General features: G+C 43.0%; 1 protein-coding gene across 1 annotated transcript in view; it reads right to left on the reverse strand.

Moving 5' to 3' along the window:
* Positions 1–2,410: 2,410 nt before the first annotated feature.
* CAPN6 (calpain 6) overlaps positions 2,411–17,623 on the reverse strand; it is an 87,498-nt gene continuing 72,285 nt past the window's right edge. Inside the window, exons 8-12 of the mRNA XM_075322711.1 lie at positions 17,289–17,411; positions 15,955–16,157; positions 13,941–14,062; positions 4,192–4,328; positions 2,411–3,016 (exon numbers count right to left, since the gene is read on the reverse strand). Coding sequence (XP_075178826.1) covers positions 2,834–3,016; positions 4,192–4,328; positions 13,941–14,062; positions 15,955–16,157; positions 17,289–17,411 — 768 coding nt within the window. The 3' untranslated portion in view covers positions 2,411–2,833. The remainder of the gene's footprint in view (positions 3,017–4,191; positions 4,329–13,940; positions 14,063–15,954; positions 16,158–17,288; positions 17,412–17,623) is intronic.

Below are 17,623 nucleotides of genomic sequence, written 5' to 3' on the forward strand. Positions count from 1 at the left end.
ATCTGGATAAGATGTCAGAATGGGCAGATACTTGGCAAATGAGATTTAATGTTGATAAATGTAAAGTAATGCACCTAGGACGGAGTAATCCTATAGCTGCGTATACATTAAATGGAAGTAAACTCGGGACTACAGAACAGGAGAAGGACTTGGGTATTCTCATTACAAATAAGCTGAGCAGCAGCACTCAATGTCAGGCAGCAGCTGCTAAAGCAAACAAGATTTTAGGGTGTATAAAAAGAGAGATTAGATCCCGTGATCCCAACGTATTGTTACCCCTCTATAAATCACTTGTAAGGCCACATCTGGAATACGGGATCCAGTTTTGGGCTCCACATTTTAAAAAGGACATTCAGAAGTTAGAGTCAGTTCAAAGGCGGGCAACTAGACTATTACAAGGAATGGAAGGCCTCCCATATGATGACAGGTTGAAAAAGTTAGATATGTTTAGCTTAGAAAAAAGACGTCTCAGAGGAGATCTCATTTATATGTATAAATACATGTGTGGTCAATATAAAGGACTGGCACATGACTTATTTCTTCCAAAGACAGTACTAAGGACCAGGGGGCACTCACTGCGAGTGGAAGAAAAGCGATTCCGACACCTAAATAGGAAAGGGTTCTTTACAGTTAGAGCGGTCAGACTGTGGAATACACTACCACAAGAGGTAGTAATGGCAGATACTATAACAGCTTTTAAAAAAGGGCTGGATGATTTCCTCAGTACACAAAACATTGTTGGTTATAAATGACTTAGTGACTAAATGTAGAACTGGTGGAGGAAGGTTGAACTAGATGGACCTAGGTCTTTTTTCAACCTAAGTAACTATGTAACTATGTGGGGCGATATACAGAGGGGCAGTGTGTGGGTTATTTTTATATAGAATATATATAATGAGGGGCAGCTTGTGTGGGTGGATAGTATACAAAGGGTCTGCATACTTGAGGGATATTATACAGAGGGGCAGTGTGTGGGGGGATATTATACAGAAGGGCAGAGTGTGGGGGGATATTATACAGAGGGGCAGTGTGTATGTGTATGTGTGTGTGTGTGTGTGTGTGCGATATACAGATGAGCAGTGTGTGTGTCAGGATATTATACAGTCGAGCAGTGTGTGTGGAGGATATTATACAGAGGAGCAGTGTGTGGGAGGGATATTATACAGAGAAGCAGTGTGTGTGAGGTGATAATATACAGAGGAGCAGTGTGTGGTGGTGATATACAGAGGAGCAGTGTGTGTGTGTGTGTGAGGATATTATACAGAGGAGCAGTGTGTGAGGATATTATACAGAGGAGCAGTGTGTGTGTGTGTGTGTGTGTGTGTGTGTGTGTGTGAGGATATTATACAGAGGAGCAATGTGAATGGGGGGATATACATAGAGCAGTGTGTGGGAGAAATAATAAACACAGGAGCAGTGTGTGGGGTGGAGCCTCAAGGGGCCCAAAAATGTTCCAGTATGGTGCCCTGAAATTCCTAGAGGCAGCCCTGCCTGCTGCTCTTGCTCAGAAGCCAGCAGATATCTGTAGATGTGATGTCACTGGTCACCTAACACATGGGAGACTTGTGAAGGATTATCCCATTAAAATTTCAGCTCTCTTTGTACATTTTAATGCTTTAAATAAAGTTTCTCCTACACAAAGCATTATTTGGGCGAGGGGTGCCATTTTCTTATTAGTCACAGACACCTTTCAAAGTCTACTTTTCATTTCAGTTAAAACCAGAGTAAAAACATGATATTGCTGCTCTCCTCACAAAAAAAATAAAACTGCTTCTGGTCCACATAACAATCTAATATGTCCAGGAACTGTTCCCATTTCATGCCCTATAATTTATTCATCTTTAGCAGAATTCTGTCAGCACTATAGGTGCTGGATCTTCCGTTTCCTCACTTCTAAGCATGTATTATGCCTGCTATTGTTCAGTGGCTTGCCTGCCCCACACTGAAAGGATAACATGCGTGGACAACAAGTTAGCCAGAAGATAATCTTCAAAGCCAGAGATGTAATCAAAACATCATATTTTACTGTTTGTGTAAATTCCCTGAAAATATTCCAGATTGTGTCTAAATGGCTTTAAAGGGGTATTCCCATCTCCAAGATATCCCAATATGTAGTATATACAATAATAATAATAATTAATATTAGCAAATACCTGCAATTAGAAATGTAGTATAGTCCTCCTCATATATTCATGTCTCTTACCTCATGTGCAGGGCATTGTAGGACCTTAGGGATCCATGGATATAACCACGAGCAACTAATTAACTGTCACTATATGCATGGTCATAACTATGGATACCTAAGGTCCTGTAATGCCCTGCACATGAGGTAAGAGACATGGATATATCAGAACCATACTTCATTTCTAATTGGAGATATTTGCTATTATTCTGATTATTATTACACCTACTGCATATTGGGATAGGATCTTGGAGATTGCAGTGTGGTTTAAAGCTAATATAGATAATGAATATTTAATCTCTTCAGAATAGATAAGACATATTGAATATTGGCTGATTTAATATGTGATCTTCTAACCTGCCGTCAATATTTCAGGATTTCTTGTATTATTATTATTATTATTAATAATTATTATAGCGCCATTTATTCCATGAGGGTATACACGCTTATGTACCATAAGCTTTGATGCTTCAGAATAAGAAACTTTGCACATTTCTATGGTCTTGCCAGATGATGAAACACTGGATGTGCTCAGCTTCAATACAAATCTCCAGTGTCCATGCATGCAAACGGAGAAGACGTCATCTACTCAGGCATGTCAGACAGTCGTTAGCTCGCAGCCATGTCTGTATCCGGGAGACTCTCTCACATTCACAGTTCGAGTAGGTCATCAGAGGAGACAACCTTGACATTTATCCGGCCTGGCATCTCCTGCGCTGCTTGCCCATCCTTGTTGTGCAGCTGGAGACTCTGCTCTTCTACGGAGTCATTCGGCGATGCAGCCAGAAGCACTTGACCCAGGAACTGGTCACACATGAGCTTGTTCCCCCAGACCTAAGGGTCAAAGTAGAAGAATATAGCTTTATGTTGAATTAATTCAGCAAATACTGTCTTAATACATTAAACTGAGTTATTGCCTTTGGGATTCACATGTCATGCAGTGATACAGTAAACAATTCAAGGGCGCTGCAAACGATGTACACAGCAAATATAAAAAGTATACTAAAAAAAATAGCGGAAGGACGATCAGAATGATTTATCATTGGTGATGAGCAACAGTGCATGAGGAATGCAAAAAGCTGAATGGGTGCTTGCTACAGGAGATTAATGATTCATTGATAGTGGCCCAACCTCTGCTGTTCTGCATGACTTTTTCGGCTATTTGTTGTAGCATATCTCGGCTATGTAGTTGTTTATATATGCTTGGCTTTTGCATTAAGCACTCTTGTTTTATTGTGGATGTTCCTCTGAATATAGGTGATAAATTGGAGCAAGTCAAGAGAAGAGCAACCAAGATGGTAGAAGGTCTGCAAACCATGTCATAAAGAACAGCTAAAAGAACTAGGGATGTTTAGTTTGCAATAGATAAGGCTGAGAGGAGACTTAAAAGTGGTCTACAAATATCTGAAAGGAAGTCACAGAGCAGAGGGAACTATCCTATTCTCATTAGCACAAGGAAGTAAAAGAAGCAATGGGATGAAACTTAAAGGAAGGAGATTCAGATTAGACATTAGCAAAAACTTTCTGACAGTGAGGGCAGTCAGAGAGTGGAAAAAGCGACCACGGAAGGTATTATGCTCTCCATCAATGGAAATCTTCAAGCGGAAGCTGGATAAACATAGTTAGATTGATTTAGGAAAACCTGCACCCGATGGTTCTTGAGGTCCCTTCCAATTCTACCGTTCTATGATCTTGCCAGTTCAGGCCTGGGATATTTTATTGGGCTCCTACTCTTATGGCGACCTCCTTGTGGAGCGCTGATGGGGTGACAGAGGGCGCCTCCTCATCTTGTCTAACAATCTACATTTTTCTTCAATGGCGTGTAAATGTACAATACGGTTGGGGCGGCATCTATGTGCCATCCACAGAAGTATAATGCCTTTTTCCATCAGTGCACCACTTATAGGGCATGATGAAGGAGGGAAATAAGTAAAACAAACAAAATTCGAGCTTTCTTACTATTTCCTGCAGTTTTATAACAAAATGTGTGTTATTATATAATGCATTACCTGAATAGCGATTGGATCATTCATTCTCCTCCGGTAAAAAATCACTTTCATGTCAACAATTGCGCTCGTCGTATTCTTGTGAACTTCAGAGTGAACACTTTCATTTTCACATTTGATTAAAATGTATAAATCACCCCCTGAAATTGTGAGAGATTTAGCACATGTTACAATAGTTCACCAATAACAAAAAAGTGAACCTATCAGGTGCATAAACACTATTAACCTGCAGATATGGGATTATTCCGCAGGTTAATAGCATTTGAAACCTGCACATTGAACCTTGCAGCTGGAATGAAATGAAATTTAATCCTCCAGCAGTTTCGGGACTGTCACTGGGGCGGCGCCAGCGCACGTTTAGTCTCCAGTCTGCCGCTTAGCATAAGAGGAAGCTGTCAGTCAGTGCAGGGGGTGCGGTTACAGCCGCCACTCTTCATAACTAGAGTGGTGACTAAACCCGCGCCGGCGCTTGATGGAAACCTGAACTCTGTCGGAGGAATAAAGTTCATTTCTTCCCAGCAGCAAGATTTAACGTGCAGGCACTGGGCAGGTTGCAAATGCTATTAACCTGCTGATCAACCTCATATCTGTAAGTTAATAGAGTTTTTACACGTGACAGGTTCCAGTTAACAAAATGAATTTTACCTGAAGATTACATTTTTATTATAAAGAAAAGTATTGTCTCATGATTAATGAATGCTAATGCTAATGGAATATCCACAGGATGGGTCATAAATATTTAATAGATGAGGGTCCCATCTATGGGGCTGTCGCCTTTCTCCAGGACAGAGGTCTCCGATCCCCCATTCAAAATGGTGATCAGAGAGATGGCTGCGCATGCGCGGCTGTGGGTGTTCTGGACAAGGCCAGAAGACTTGGGATCTGTATCATTTACACATATCTACAGTATATGCCATAAATGCCTGCCTGTCATAAGTAGAGTTGAGTGCGGTTCGCGGATCGAGGTTCTCCAGTTCTAGGCTCGAGTGATTTTGGGGCCTGTTCTAGATCGAACTAGAACTCGAGCTTTTTGCAAAAGCTCGATAGTTCTAGAAACGTTCGAGAACGGTTCTAGCAGCAAAAAAACAGCTAATTCCTAGCTGGCTTTCCGCTGTAATAGTGTAAGTCACTCTGTAACTCACACTATTATGAAATGTCAGTGTATAGTGTGCGGGAACAGCGCCTTCAGATCACTGCTGTTTGTATAATGGCGATCGCCATTTTTTTTTTTTCCCCTTGTCTTCCTTCCCTAAGCGCGCGCGTCTAGTGGGGAGGGCCATTATGGCAGCCAATCCCAGACACACACACACACAGCTAAGTGGACTTTTAGCCAGAAAAGCAACGGCATGTGTGATAGGATGTCCATGTCACATGTCCCTGCATTATAAAAACGAGTATCTGCCCGTCCGGACGCCATTATCTCTTCTGCGTCCTTGGTGTCAGACATCACTGGCGCAGCTCCGTCCTTTGTCCTATCGCCGATACTGCTGTATGCGCTCCATACACAGCGCTGGACAGCTTAGGGATAGCACTTTCTATCAGTCCTTTTAAGGGCTCGTACCGGCAGGGTCAGAGCCATAGGTGACAGGTCCTGAAAACAGAGACAGCGTCTGTGTAGCTAAGGTCAGGGATTTCCTCGCTGCATTTCCCCATTAGGAGGGAATAGAAAGGCAGTCTTCCATTCCTCTACCCAGAGCCCCACAATCCTGGCACTGTACCCTCCTGTCCTCTGCACACTCCAACTCATTATAACTAAGCCATTATACTAGCAAACACTGAGTGTACCTAGTGGCATCCTAAACGTGGCTATTGGACTTTTGTATAGTCCCACTAGTGCAAAGATATTTGCAGCACGTCTGCCTGCATTGCACACTCCAACTCCTTATAACTAAGCCATTATACTAGCAAACCCTGAGTGTACCTAGTGGCATCCTAAACGTGGCTATTGGACTTCTGTATAGTCCCACTAGTGCAAAGATATTTGCAGCACCTCTGCCTGCATTGCACACTCAAACTGATATTTACTAATCCATTATACTAGCAATTTATGCTGCCAGTATAAGGGCCGTAGTTGCATTGTCAGGGATATTTATTCTTTATTATTCTGCTGTTAATAAAGCTAGACCACCGCTGCAATCTACACCACCTCTCAATTTTTACTACCACATTTTCAGTGCACAATCTTGTCGCAATCAACATGAGTGGCAAAATGACAGATGCTGGTGGAAAGGGGAAGAGGCGTGGTGGAAAAGGAAAAAAATGGTTTGTCCGAGGGGAAGGTGGCAAAGCTCCATTATCATCTGCTGAAGATAGACCATCTACCAGCAAAAGTAAGATGTCTACTACTTACCGTGGACAATCCGATGTGCTCCCTTTTTTACGGACACGAACAACAGGAACAAAGGTAGATGATGGCCAAAAAAGGAAAATGCTTGAATGGATCTCAAGTGGTCCAACAAGTGCCCTCTCAGCCACTTCAAGTACCGCATCCAAAAAACACCAGTCCTCTGAGTTGTCATCCCAATCAAACTTGCTTTCTCCCGGCTCTGAAGTCTCCATCAGCCCTGCACAGTATGGTGGAACTGAGATGGCTGAGTCTGCAGAGCTGTTCAGTCACACTATAGCCTGGGAATCAGAGGTCTGCTCCCAAGCTACAGTGAGTACAGAACATGAAATGGTCTGCAGTGATGCCCAGAACCTTTGTGACTCTGATTCAGGCCGTGAGGACCAAGTTTCTGAGCATAATGTTGACCCTTTGTCACAAACTGTAACACCTGTGGTTATAGACAATGAGGAACATACTGATGAAGATGAGACGCAGATACCCGATTGGGATGACAACTTAAATATTCGGTCAGGGCAAGAGGAGGCTCGGTCTGAGGGGGAGGGGAGTGCAAACACAACAATTGATGATAAAGTTGTAGATCCCACCTACTGTCAACCCACAGTCAGGCACTCGAGGAGGTCAACAGAGGTGGTGGAGGAGGATGCAACTGATGACGAAGTTACCTTGCGCCTTCCTGGACAGAGTCGGAGTACTGGTAGCACGTCTACAACTGCATCCTCAGCCACCACTCTGCCTCTGAGCACTAGTCGGGGTGGATCAACAGGTCGCATGCCCTCTAAGCCTTGCCTAGCCTGGTCCTTTTTTGACATAGCAAAAGATCGCCCAAATTATGTGATCTGTAAAATTTGTCATGGTTCTATTAGTAGAGGTCAAAACCTCAGCAGTTTGACAACTTCTTCCATGAATCGTCACATGAATAAATATCATATGTCCCAGTGGGAAGCTCACCGTGCTGCAATGCGGCCTAGCGGAGCAAACCATCCACCGCCTGCCCCTTCCAGTGCATCTGCGCGCTCTTCATCTTCTAGGACTGTGGGGACAGCTGTCACACCTGGTTTTCCACGCACAACTTCCATCACTGTAACCGCAACAGGCAGTTTGCTTGGTAGGTCGTCAGTTGGTTTGGAAGGGGAAACAAGTGAGTGTGTACAGCTCTCTCAGACATCGATAGCACCAACGTTGGATGAAGGCAACATCATGTCTCCGCCTGCACTTTCCTCACAAACCTGCATTTTTCCAGGGACACCCTACTCAACACCGTCTACACACAGCAGCCAGATCTCTGTCCCTCAGATGTGGTCAAATAAAAGGCCACTTCCTGCGACCCATGATAAAGCTAAGAGGTTGACTCTATCCCTCTGTAAGCTCTTGGCTACCGAAATGCTGCCTTTCCGCCTAGTGGACACACAGGATTTTAGAGACCTTATGTCTGTCGCTGTGCCCCAGTACCAGAGGCCTAGTCGCCACTACTTCTCTAAGAAAGGTGTGCCCGCGCTACACCAGCATGTCGCACACAACATCACAGCTTCCTTGAGAAACTCTGTGTGTGAACGGGTGCATTTCACCACCGATACTTGGACTAGTAAGCATGGGCAGGGACATTACATGTCGCTGACTGGGCACTGGGTAACTATGGTGATATATGGTGAAGGGTCTGCTGCACAAGTCTTGCCGTCCCCACGACTTGTGTGTCAATCCTCTGTCTGTCCAAGTTCCGCCACTGCTTCTGCCTCCTCCACCTCATCTGGGTCCTCCACCTCCGCCCCAAGCCTGCCTGGTCAGGCCACCAGCGTTCTCACTGCGCAGAAGGAATCACGCACCCCTCATTACTATGCTGGCAGCAGAGGGCAACGGCATCAGGCGGTCTTTAGCTTGACATGTCTTGGGAATAAGAGTCACACAGCTGAGGAGTTGTGGTCAGCTCTGCGGTCCGAGTTTAATAAATGGTTGTCTCCACTCAACCTGCAGCCTGGTAAGGCCGTGTGCGACAATGCTGCAAACCTGGGTGTGGCCCTTCGCCTGGGCAAGGTGACACACGTACCTTGTATGGCTCACGTGTTGAACCTTGTCGTCCAGCAATTTTTAACACACTATCCCGGCCTAGATGGCCTTCTGAACAGGGCACGAAAACTGTCTGCTCACTTCCGCCGTTCAAGCGCCGCAGCTGAGCGACTTGCATCGCTCCAGAAGTCTTTCGGCCTGCCGGTTCATCGCCTGAAATGCGATGTGGCGACACGCTGGAATTCAACTCTCCACATGTTACAGCGACTGTGGCAGCACCGCCGAGCCCTGGTGCAATACGTCATGACGTATAGCCTGGGCCAACGAGATGCAGAGGTGGGGCAGATCACCCTGATGGAGTGGTCTCAGATCAAGGACCTATGCACCCTTCTGCACAGTTTCGACATGGCGACGAATATGTTTAGCGCTGACAATGCCATTATCAGCATGACGATTCCAGTCATTTACATGCTGGAGCACACGCTAAACACTATTCGGAGTCAGGGGGTGGGACAACAGGAAGGGCAGGAACTACAGGAGGATTCATATGCGCAAGACACAACAACATCACCAAGGTCCAGACGTTCATCATCACCAACGCGGCAGGCATGGGACCATGGGGGACAGGGATCAACAAGGGCGCATGGTAGCAGGCGAAATGTTGAGGAAGGTGCAGGAGAACATGAAGAAATGGAGGACGAACTGTCCATGGACATGGAAGACTCAGCGGATGAGGGAGACCTTGGTCAAATTTCTGTTGAAAGAGGTTGGGGGGAGATGTCAGAGGAAGAAAGAACGGTTAGCACCTCTATGCCACAAACACAGCGTGGACTTGGTCCGCATGGCTGCGCAAGACACATGAGTGCCTTCTTGTTGCACTACCTCCAACATGACCCTCGTATTGTCAAAATTAGAAGTGATGATGACTACTGGATTGCCACACTATTAGATCCCTGGTACAAGTCCAAATTTTGTGACATAATTCCAGCCATAGAAAGAGACGCACGTATGCAGGAGTATCAGCAGAAGCGGTTACTCGATCTTAGCTCGGCTTTTCCACCAAACAACCGTGCAGGTGCAGGGAGTGATTCTCCCAGTTGTAACTTGACAAACATGGGACGGTCTCGTCGTCTTCAACAGTCTACCCGTACCAGTAGGACCGTATCTGGTGCTGGTAACAGCAATTTTATGGAATCTTTTCATAATTTTTTTAGACCCTCCTTTGCAAGGCCACCAGAGACAACAAGTCTGACACATAGTCAACGGCTGGAGAGGATGATACAGGAGTATCTCCATATGAACATCGATGCCATGACTTTGCAAATGGAGCCTTGCTCATTTTGGGCTTCAAATCTAGAAAAATGGCCAGAGCTCTCCAGTTACGCCTTGGAGATTTTGTCGTGTCCAGCTGCCAGCGTTGTCTCTGAACGTGTCTTCAGTGCTCCTGGGTGTGTGCTGACAAATAAGCGCACGCGTCTGTCCAGTGACAATGTGGACAGACTGACAATCATGAAAATGAACAAGTCATGGATCCAGAAGGAATTTACTACCCCTGTGTCATCCTGGGGAGAGTAAATGCTTGTGTATTTGGAATGTGCTTGATGCAAATCAAAACATCCTGTTTGCAACTAGGGCACAAGTGCTGCCACTGATAAGGTGTCTGTGTGGGGCCCAATTTTTGGAAAAAAGGGAGACTCCACTTGGAGTAACCCTTGCTTGCTGTGTTTTTTATAAATGATCCAAGATGAACAAGTCATGGTTCAGCAAAGACTTTGCTACCTACCCCGGAGTCATCCTGGGGACGGTTAATTATGGCGTATTTTTGAATGTGCTTCATGCAAATCTAGCTGTGAAGTGTATAACTGGGGCACAAGTGCTGCCACTGAATGGGTGGGTGTGTGTGGGGCTCAATTTTTGGAAAAAAGGCAGACTCCGCTTGGAGTAACCCTTGCTTACATTGTTTTTAAAAGAAGCCAAGATGAACAGAGCTGGGATCAGGAAAGAAAGACTTTGCTACCTACCCCGGTCTCATCCTGGGGACGGTTAATTATGGCGTATTTTTTAATGTGCTTGATGCAAATCTAGGTGTGAAGTGTACAACTGGGGCACAACTGCTGCCACTGAAGGGGTGGGTGTGTGTGGGGCCCAATTTTTGGGAAAAAGGGAGACTCCGCTTGGAGTAACCCTTGCTTGCTGTGTTTTTTAAAAGAAGCCAAGATGAACAAGTCATGGTTCAGCAAAGACTTTGCTACCTACCCCGGTGTCATCCTGGGGACGGTTAAGAATAGCGTATTTTTGAATGTGCTTGATGCAAATCTAGCTGTGAAGTGTACAACTGGGGCACAAGTGCTGCCACTGAAGGGGTGGGTGTGTGTGTGGGGCCCAATTTTTGGGAAAAAGGGAGACTCCGCTTGGAGTAACCCTTGCTTGCTGTGTTTTTCATAAATGATCCAAGATGAACAGAGCTGGGATCAGGAAAGACTTTGCTACCTACCCCGGAGTCATCCTGGGGACGGTTAATTATGGCGTATTTTTGAATGTGCTTGATGCAAATCTAGCTGTGAAGTGTATAACTGGGGCACAAGTGCTGCCACTGAATGGGTGGGTGTGTGTGGGGCCCAATTTTTGGAAAAAAGGGAGACTCCGCTTGGAGTAACCCTTGCTTGCTGTGTTTTTTAAAAGAAGCCAAGATGAACAAGTCATGGTTCAGCAAAGACTTTGCTACCTACCCCGGTGTCATCCTGGGGACGGTTAAGAATAGCGTATTTTTGAATGTGCTTGATGCAAATGTAGCTGTGAATTGTACAACTGGGGCACAAGTGCTGCCACTGAATGGGTAGGTGTGTGTGGGGCCCAATTTTTGGAAAAAAGGGAGACTCCGCTTGGAGTAACCCTTGCTTACATTGTTTTTAAAAGAAGCCAAGATGAACAGAGCTGGGATCAGGAAAGACTTTGCTACCTACCCCGGTGTCATCCTGGGGACGGTTAATTATGGCGTATTTTTGAATGTGCTTGATGCAAATCTAGCTGTGAAGTGTACAACTGGGGCACAAGTGCTGCCACTGAATGGGTAGGTGTGTGTGGGGCCCAATTTTTGGAAAAAAGGGAGACTCCGCTTGGAGTCACCTTGCGGTGTTTTACATGATTTTAGAAGGGCGTGCCATGCCTATATCTGTGTGCCCTCCACTTTTTTCTTGTCCTGCTCTTTTGTTTTCGCATGAGTATATGTCCTTGTCACTTTCCCATGTGTTTGTGTTGTGTTGTGAGTTGTTTGTCACCTTTTGGACACCTTTGAGGGTGTTTTCTAGGTGTTTTTATGTGTTTGTGAATGCCTGCCATTGTTTCCTATGCGGTTCGAGTTCGGTTCATGGAACGTTCGACGAACCGAACTCGAATGGGAGCTTCGTTCGGCGAACCGACCTCGAGCCGAACCGGGACCGGTTCGCTCATCTCTAGTCATAAGACCACCCTATTAATAATGTTGTTGCATTTTCCCCCAAACTAGAATAAAGTTCTATGTACATAAAAGCCCCTAAAGTCTGAATATTTTGTTCTTTAGAACTCGGGATATAGAATGTCTGGTATCGTAATGGTACAGTATACACAAAGGGAGTTGATGATTAGGACTGTAGCTCTAAGTTATGGGTTTAGCGGCTTGATTGGCATTTTCCTGGGCACCAAGTCACTCCGCCCTGGCAGATAGCAGCTATAGCAGCAGACTAGACCTTTGATCACCTGAAGAAAATTGTAGCTACAGCTTTCATGTAGCTGCAAGTCCTAGATCTATTACACATGAATACATGAAATCCGACAGAAATGGAATCACACGCCGTACAGCAGCCACTGACCTAATTGCTTAGTAAATTCATCTCCATTAGGTTTCAGACTGAGCAAAACATGCTGTAATTTACATGGCAGCTGGAAAATTCCAAGACGTTGCCAGTATTATTTACCGCTTACAATAAATGTGTTCTGTAAGTTAACCATGGATTTAGCTCCTAGAGGCTGAATATAGTGCCGTATATAACAGCAATTAGCGACCAGGCCAAGAAACCGTTCCAAAACCAGATGAGGAATAAGTGAAAGCGGTTATGAAGGTTACAAAATCAAAACCTTTTGATAGTAAATCTCTGGAAATGGCTTAAAATGTTCTTCAATTTTATAAAACCTTTTTTTTTAACTCTTTATCACTGGGGCTTGCGAGATGAGAGCCCTACAAATCACAAGACTGATGGCAGCCTTACAGCTTTTATCTTAGGGGTAAATGTGTATTTTCACTGCATGATTATCATGAGCAATCCGTACTAGGAATTCTAGTCTCATGATTGTGCAATGCCCAAAGAAACAATCAAACACACGTTTGTCAGGTGAAACTATATTTTGTGCTGTACGAAAGATCATTGATCTTGGCAACAACAAATCTTGTGTAAATAGAAGTGACGCTGCTGAGAATAATGGCAGCTTAAGCAAAATATTACCCCATGTAAACCTCCAATTAATGCAAATTGTATAAATGTTTCTTATCAGAAGCCCATTATTTTCTGAAATTTTAAATGCTATTTAAAGGCTGTAAACTTGGTGTATGTAAATTTGTGGTACCAATGGAATTTTGATATATGAAATGGTGTATTGTAAATATTTTTAGGAAAAAATTGTCGTCATGTACTTTGCATAAATATCCAAATCGACTTACATGAGTAACATTGATAATGCACAGTGCCCGCCGTTCCTTTTCTGTATTATGTTTACATCCGGCTACAGCTAGTTACAGTAGATCTGTGGGGGTATTTGGTGGGGGATCAAAACCTATCTGATAGGACATAGATACAATATGTTCTAGACAACCCCTTTAAACTTTGATTTGTTGACATAGAATCCGTGGAAGGGATAAATGTATTTTTTTCCCTTCCACTTAAAGGGAATCTGTCAGCAGATTTTTGCTATGTAACTGAGGGCAGCATGCTACAGGGGTTAAAAAACAAAAATCAACTATGCCTGTCCTGTCAGACTGCGTGCTGTTTACTTAAACTAAAGGCTTTATCACTTAGAGATTATCATTGCTGGACTACAATGTCATGCGCACTGCAGTCCGACACACCCCCTCCTGTGATTGACACCTCACTGTCAATGTACAATCTTTAGAGAGAGCCTGGTGTGGGTGGTGACAGCTCTCTCAGCTATGCTACATGGCTAAATCTAAAAGCTCTGATTTGAATCAGAATGGCTGCAGCCAGTAAGATAAGTGATACATCATTGGAATCAGAATCTCTTTGCCTACATTATGCTGCTCTCAGATAATGTAGCAAAAACCTGCTGACTGATTCCCATTTAGGTGTTTGTAAATTTGTGACTTCAACAAAATTTGTGATTATGATTAAAAATAATGTTGATTTCCCCATATTACCTTGTGCTTTCCCCTGAGGGTCTGCTTCTTCTATGCTCCGCACCAACACTTGAGTGACTCTTTTGGGATATCCAAATAAGAAGTTCCAACAGCTTACGCCGGGCTTATCCTGGAGCAGCTCCCTGCAGAGGTTATCCGATAACGTAAGTTGGAAACATCTGATGTTAACCGTTTTTATTTTTTGTGTCAAAACATCTATTCATAATAAATTATTATATAAAAAATACATTATAACAATATAACAATTCATTAATATGTTATTGTATCAAAGTAATAAAAGTAATTTAAAAAAACAAATGCGAAACTATGAATATATAGGGCTTTTTTTGCTATTTTATTTTTTTCTGATTTTGTTTGGCTATATGTGAACAGTACTGTGCAGTACTGTTGGTCACCACTAGGTGACACAGCATCCTTGGGCTAAATCTGTGGATACTGTAACTGTCACAACCGCAGAATATATCATGCATGAAAATGATGATGAATTTGCAAGGGCCAAACAATCCTACTTGATACAAAAAGAATATTTACAAGAATAAATGCAGATATAATACAAAGTCATTAACAAGAGCCAGAACCACTGTGGATGTGAAATCCAGTCCTGACTTTCTATTTGTAAAGGATACATACATATAGAAAATGACTTGAGGTTTAGCACCAAAACCAGGACTAATAATATAATTGAACTGTTATTACAAAAATACTTTACTCCACTAGAAGATGACAGATTATCAAATGTAATCTGTAAAAAGTGTGATTTTGGATCAAAAATGGCAACCTCTTTGGATAACATGTTATCACCGAGCCTGTACTGTGATAATAGTCTGGAGGTGACTTTGAAAAATGATGGATGTTATTGATCCGCTTCATGTGGTTACAAAGTGTTTCCCAAATTCCAGTCCTCACGAGCATCAAACAATATGTATTATTGTTCTCTACAATTGGATAATTACAGTTTTGATGTATGATCTATTGGGATAATTGATACCTGAATTGAAAGACATAGAATCCGAGGATTTGGATCCATGCAATACTAATGAAATCCAGAAAATATGATCTGGTGGGTTCAGTGTAGACTGGAGTTTGGGAAACATTGGGTTACATCAACAATCCATTGATTTTATGTTTTTTTCCGTTCAGGTATCAATTATTCTATTAGATCATACATCAATTGTAATTACATAGTTACATAGGTTGAAAAAAGACCTAGGTCCATCTAGCTCATCCTAATTCTTCAAGTGGAAAGAACAACAACGTGTTCATGCTCTGTACATAAACTCAAAATACACATAGGAGAGCCCTTGAGAACAGTGTCATTAATTGACCAGATTTTCTCGAATGACCCTAGCTGAACACAGCTTTATCGGCAGAAAAATGAAAATGTTATGAGAGCGAGTAGCTACAGGGTTCTCCCTAACTTCATTGTCTCCCTGCAGCTGCACTTTCACTTAAAGGGCCCATGCGCATGTACCTGCTGAATATTCTGCAGCGATTTGACAGCACATGTGCGAGTCAAATCGCTGCAGAAACACTGCATAAAGGATGCAGTTTGTCTGTAGAAAAAAAGCCGATTTCATGCGCTCTGGCTGCTGCCACCACCATAGACAGAGTATGAGCTGCATCCATAGCGCACGGAATAATTGACATGCTCATTTTATGAACGCACGGATTTGGGTCAAAATTTTAGCACTCAAATCGCTGCGTTCAAAAAAGTATTGTGTGCATGTGTTATACACAATCTACATAGATTGTGCAGGGAACGCAGGACGCAAGCATTTACACTGCAGTGCAATACGCAGCATAAATGCATACAATTACGCAATGTGCGCATGAGCCCAAACAGACAGAAAAACATATTTAAAGGCGGCATTTATTACCTGCAGGTAAATGCGATTTCTTTTTGCTGACAAGTTCCCTTTCACTTTTCAGTAGGACGGCTGCTGAACTCAAAGCACTCTTTAATTTTTAGCATGGTAATGGGAAAGTTTTGGGTTGTACACCTTATACCTTGTACCTGAAATTAGACGCCATATCACTAAAGATTCTGAGGTTGAATTCACAGGTAATTCCAGCCTGAAATGTTGTAGGGATGATGACGTATCTTCCTTTCTTCAATGCCTTCCTCAGGAAAATAGACCTGAGATTCATGTAAAGGGAAGATGCAGCTCTTTGCTGTCCTTGCAGCTTGTGGATTCTGTATAGTCTATTCTGTTCCACCTACGGAAAAACTGCAATAAATTATTTTTAAAAAACTGTACTATATTACATAGCGAAGACGATCCTATCCTTAAAAATAACTTAAGCAGCTGCAGGTAAATCAAATATGTATCTGTGCATAATATACACAAAATCCTTTACATTTCTGTGTTCTGTACACTACTTTTTGTTTCTTTATTAGGACAGTGATTTGTTCCTAATTTTGTCATTACTAAAGGTCCCATAATGCAGAACGCAAGATCCCACAAATAGGATGGCCATATATAAGAAAACGCCCAATGCGGTGACGGTCCAAACAGCAAGGCATAGTGTGTGCCCCCCTGATGGGAAAACATGCAGAACATCTTAATGTAGAGGATTGAGGTGTCTGTACAGGCATGATTGGTGAGATGTAACAGGTCAAGCTGGGATCACAGAATTTGCCTCAATTTGTATGATTACCAGGAAGATACTTTGCCCTGTCCTCTGATTTGTTCTTATCACAACTAGATTCAGAGTATATTTATTTAAAAGGATTTTGTCAGGCAGCAGGTTTTTGCTATGTAATTTGACAGCAGTATGATGTAGGGGCCGGAAGCTGGATTCCAGGGCTGTTTCACTTACTAGACTGCATGCTGTATTTTCATTGTAATCAGTATTTTATCATTGGGAGATTGTCACTGCAGGTGTAGGAGATTGTCACATGCAAAGAAGTCAAGATAAGCTGTGTAACCCCATCCCCACCACTGATTGGCAGATTGCTGAGAATGTACACAAGAAGCTGCCAATTGGTGGTGTGGGCGGGGTTATCACAGCTCAGCATTCAGTGAACTGGTACAGCTACAGCAGAGAAATCAGGGATTCTATCAAAACTGCTCCAAGACGTTCAGAAGGTCACACATCACTGGAATCAGGGTATCAGCCCCTAAATTATACTGCTCTCAGATTACATAGCAAAAACCTGCTGACAGATTCCCTTTAATGTACAAGGTAAATTGTCCAGCAGAATACAGGTTGCTTATTTACAGGACGAGTGATCATTTTTATTCAGTTTTTATTGGTTTTATTTTTTTCCTTTGAAACACATCCAGGGCAATATATTCATATTGTGTCACGTATATAAATACAGAAAGGGCTTTATATGTTTTCTACCTTGAGAATTTCAAAGCCAATAATGAAATTGTCTCCTTTTCCAGACTTCTTGTGTATGCGCTGATCCTCTTGTTGGAGAGAAACCAGCACCTCATCCTCTTCTTTCTTCACGTCAAAGATGTACTGAAAAGTAAAAAAAATAGAATACGAAGGTTTTAGTTAAACACCAAGGTATAGAGCTTCCTCCATAAAATAAAAATTTGTGTAGATTGTATTATCTATATAAAAGGGATATTTTCAGCCACATACTTTGCATTATTATCCAGTCCCACACAAGGTGTCTATGCTTTTGCCTGGTAAACCTATAAAGTGAAAGCTCCTAAAATGAATAAATT

The sequence above is a fragment of the Anomaloglossus baeobatrachus genome, chromosome 9 (genome assembly GCF_048569485.1).
Source record: "Anomaloglossus baeobatrachus isolate aAnoBae1 chromosome 9, aAnoBae1.hap1, whole genome shotgun sequence".
Taxonomy (NCBI): Eukaryota; Metazoa; Chordata; class Amphibia; order Anura; family Aromobatidae; genus Anomaloglossus; species Anomaloglossus baeobatrachus.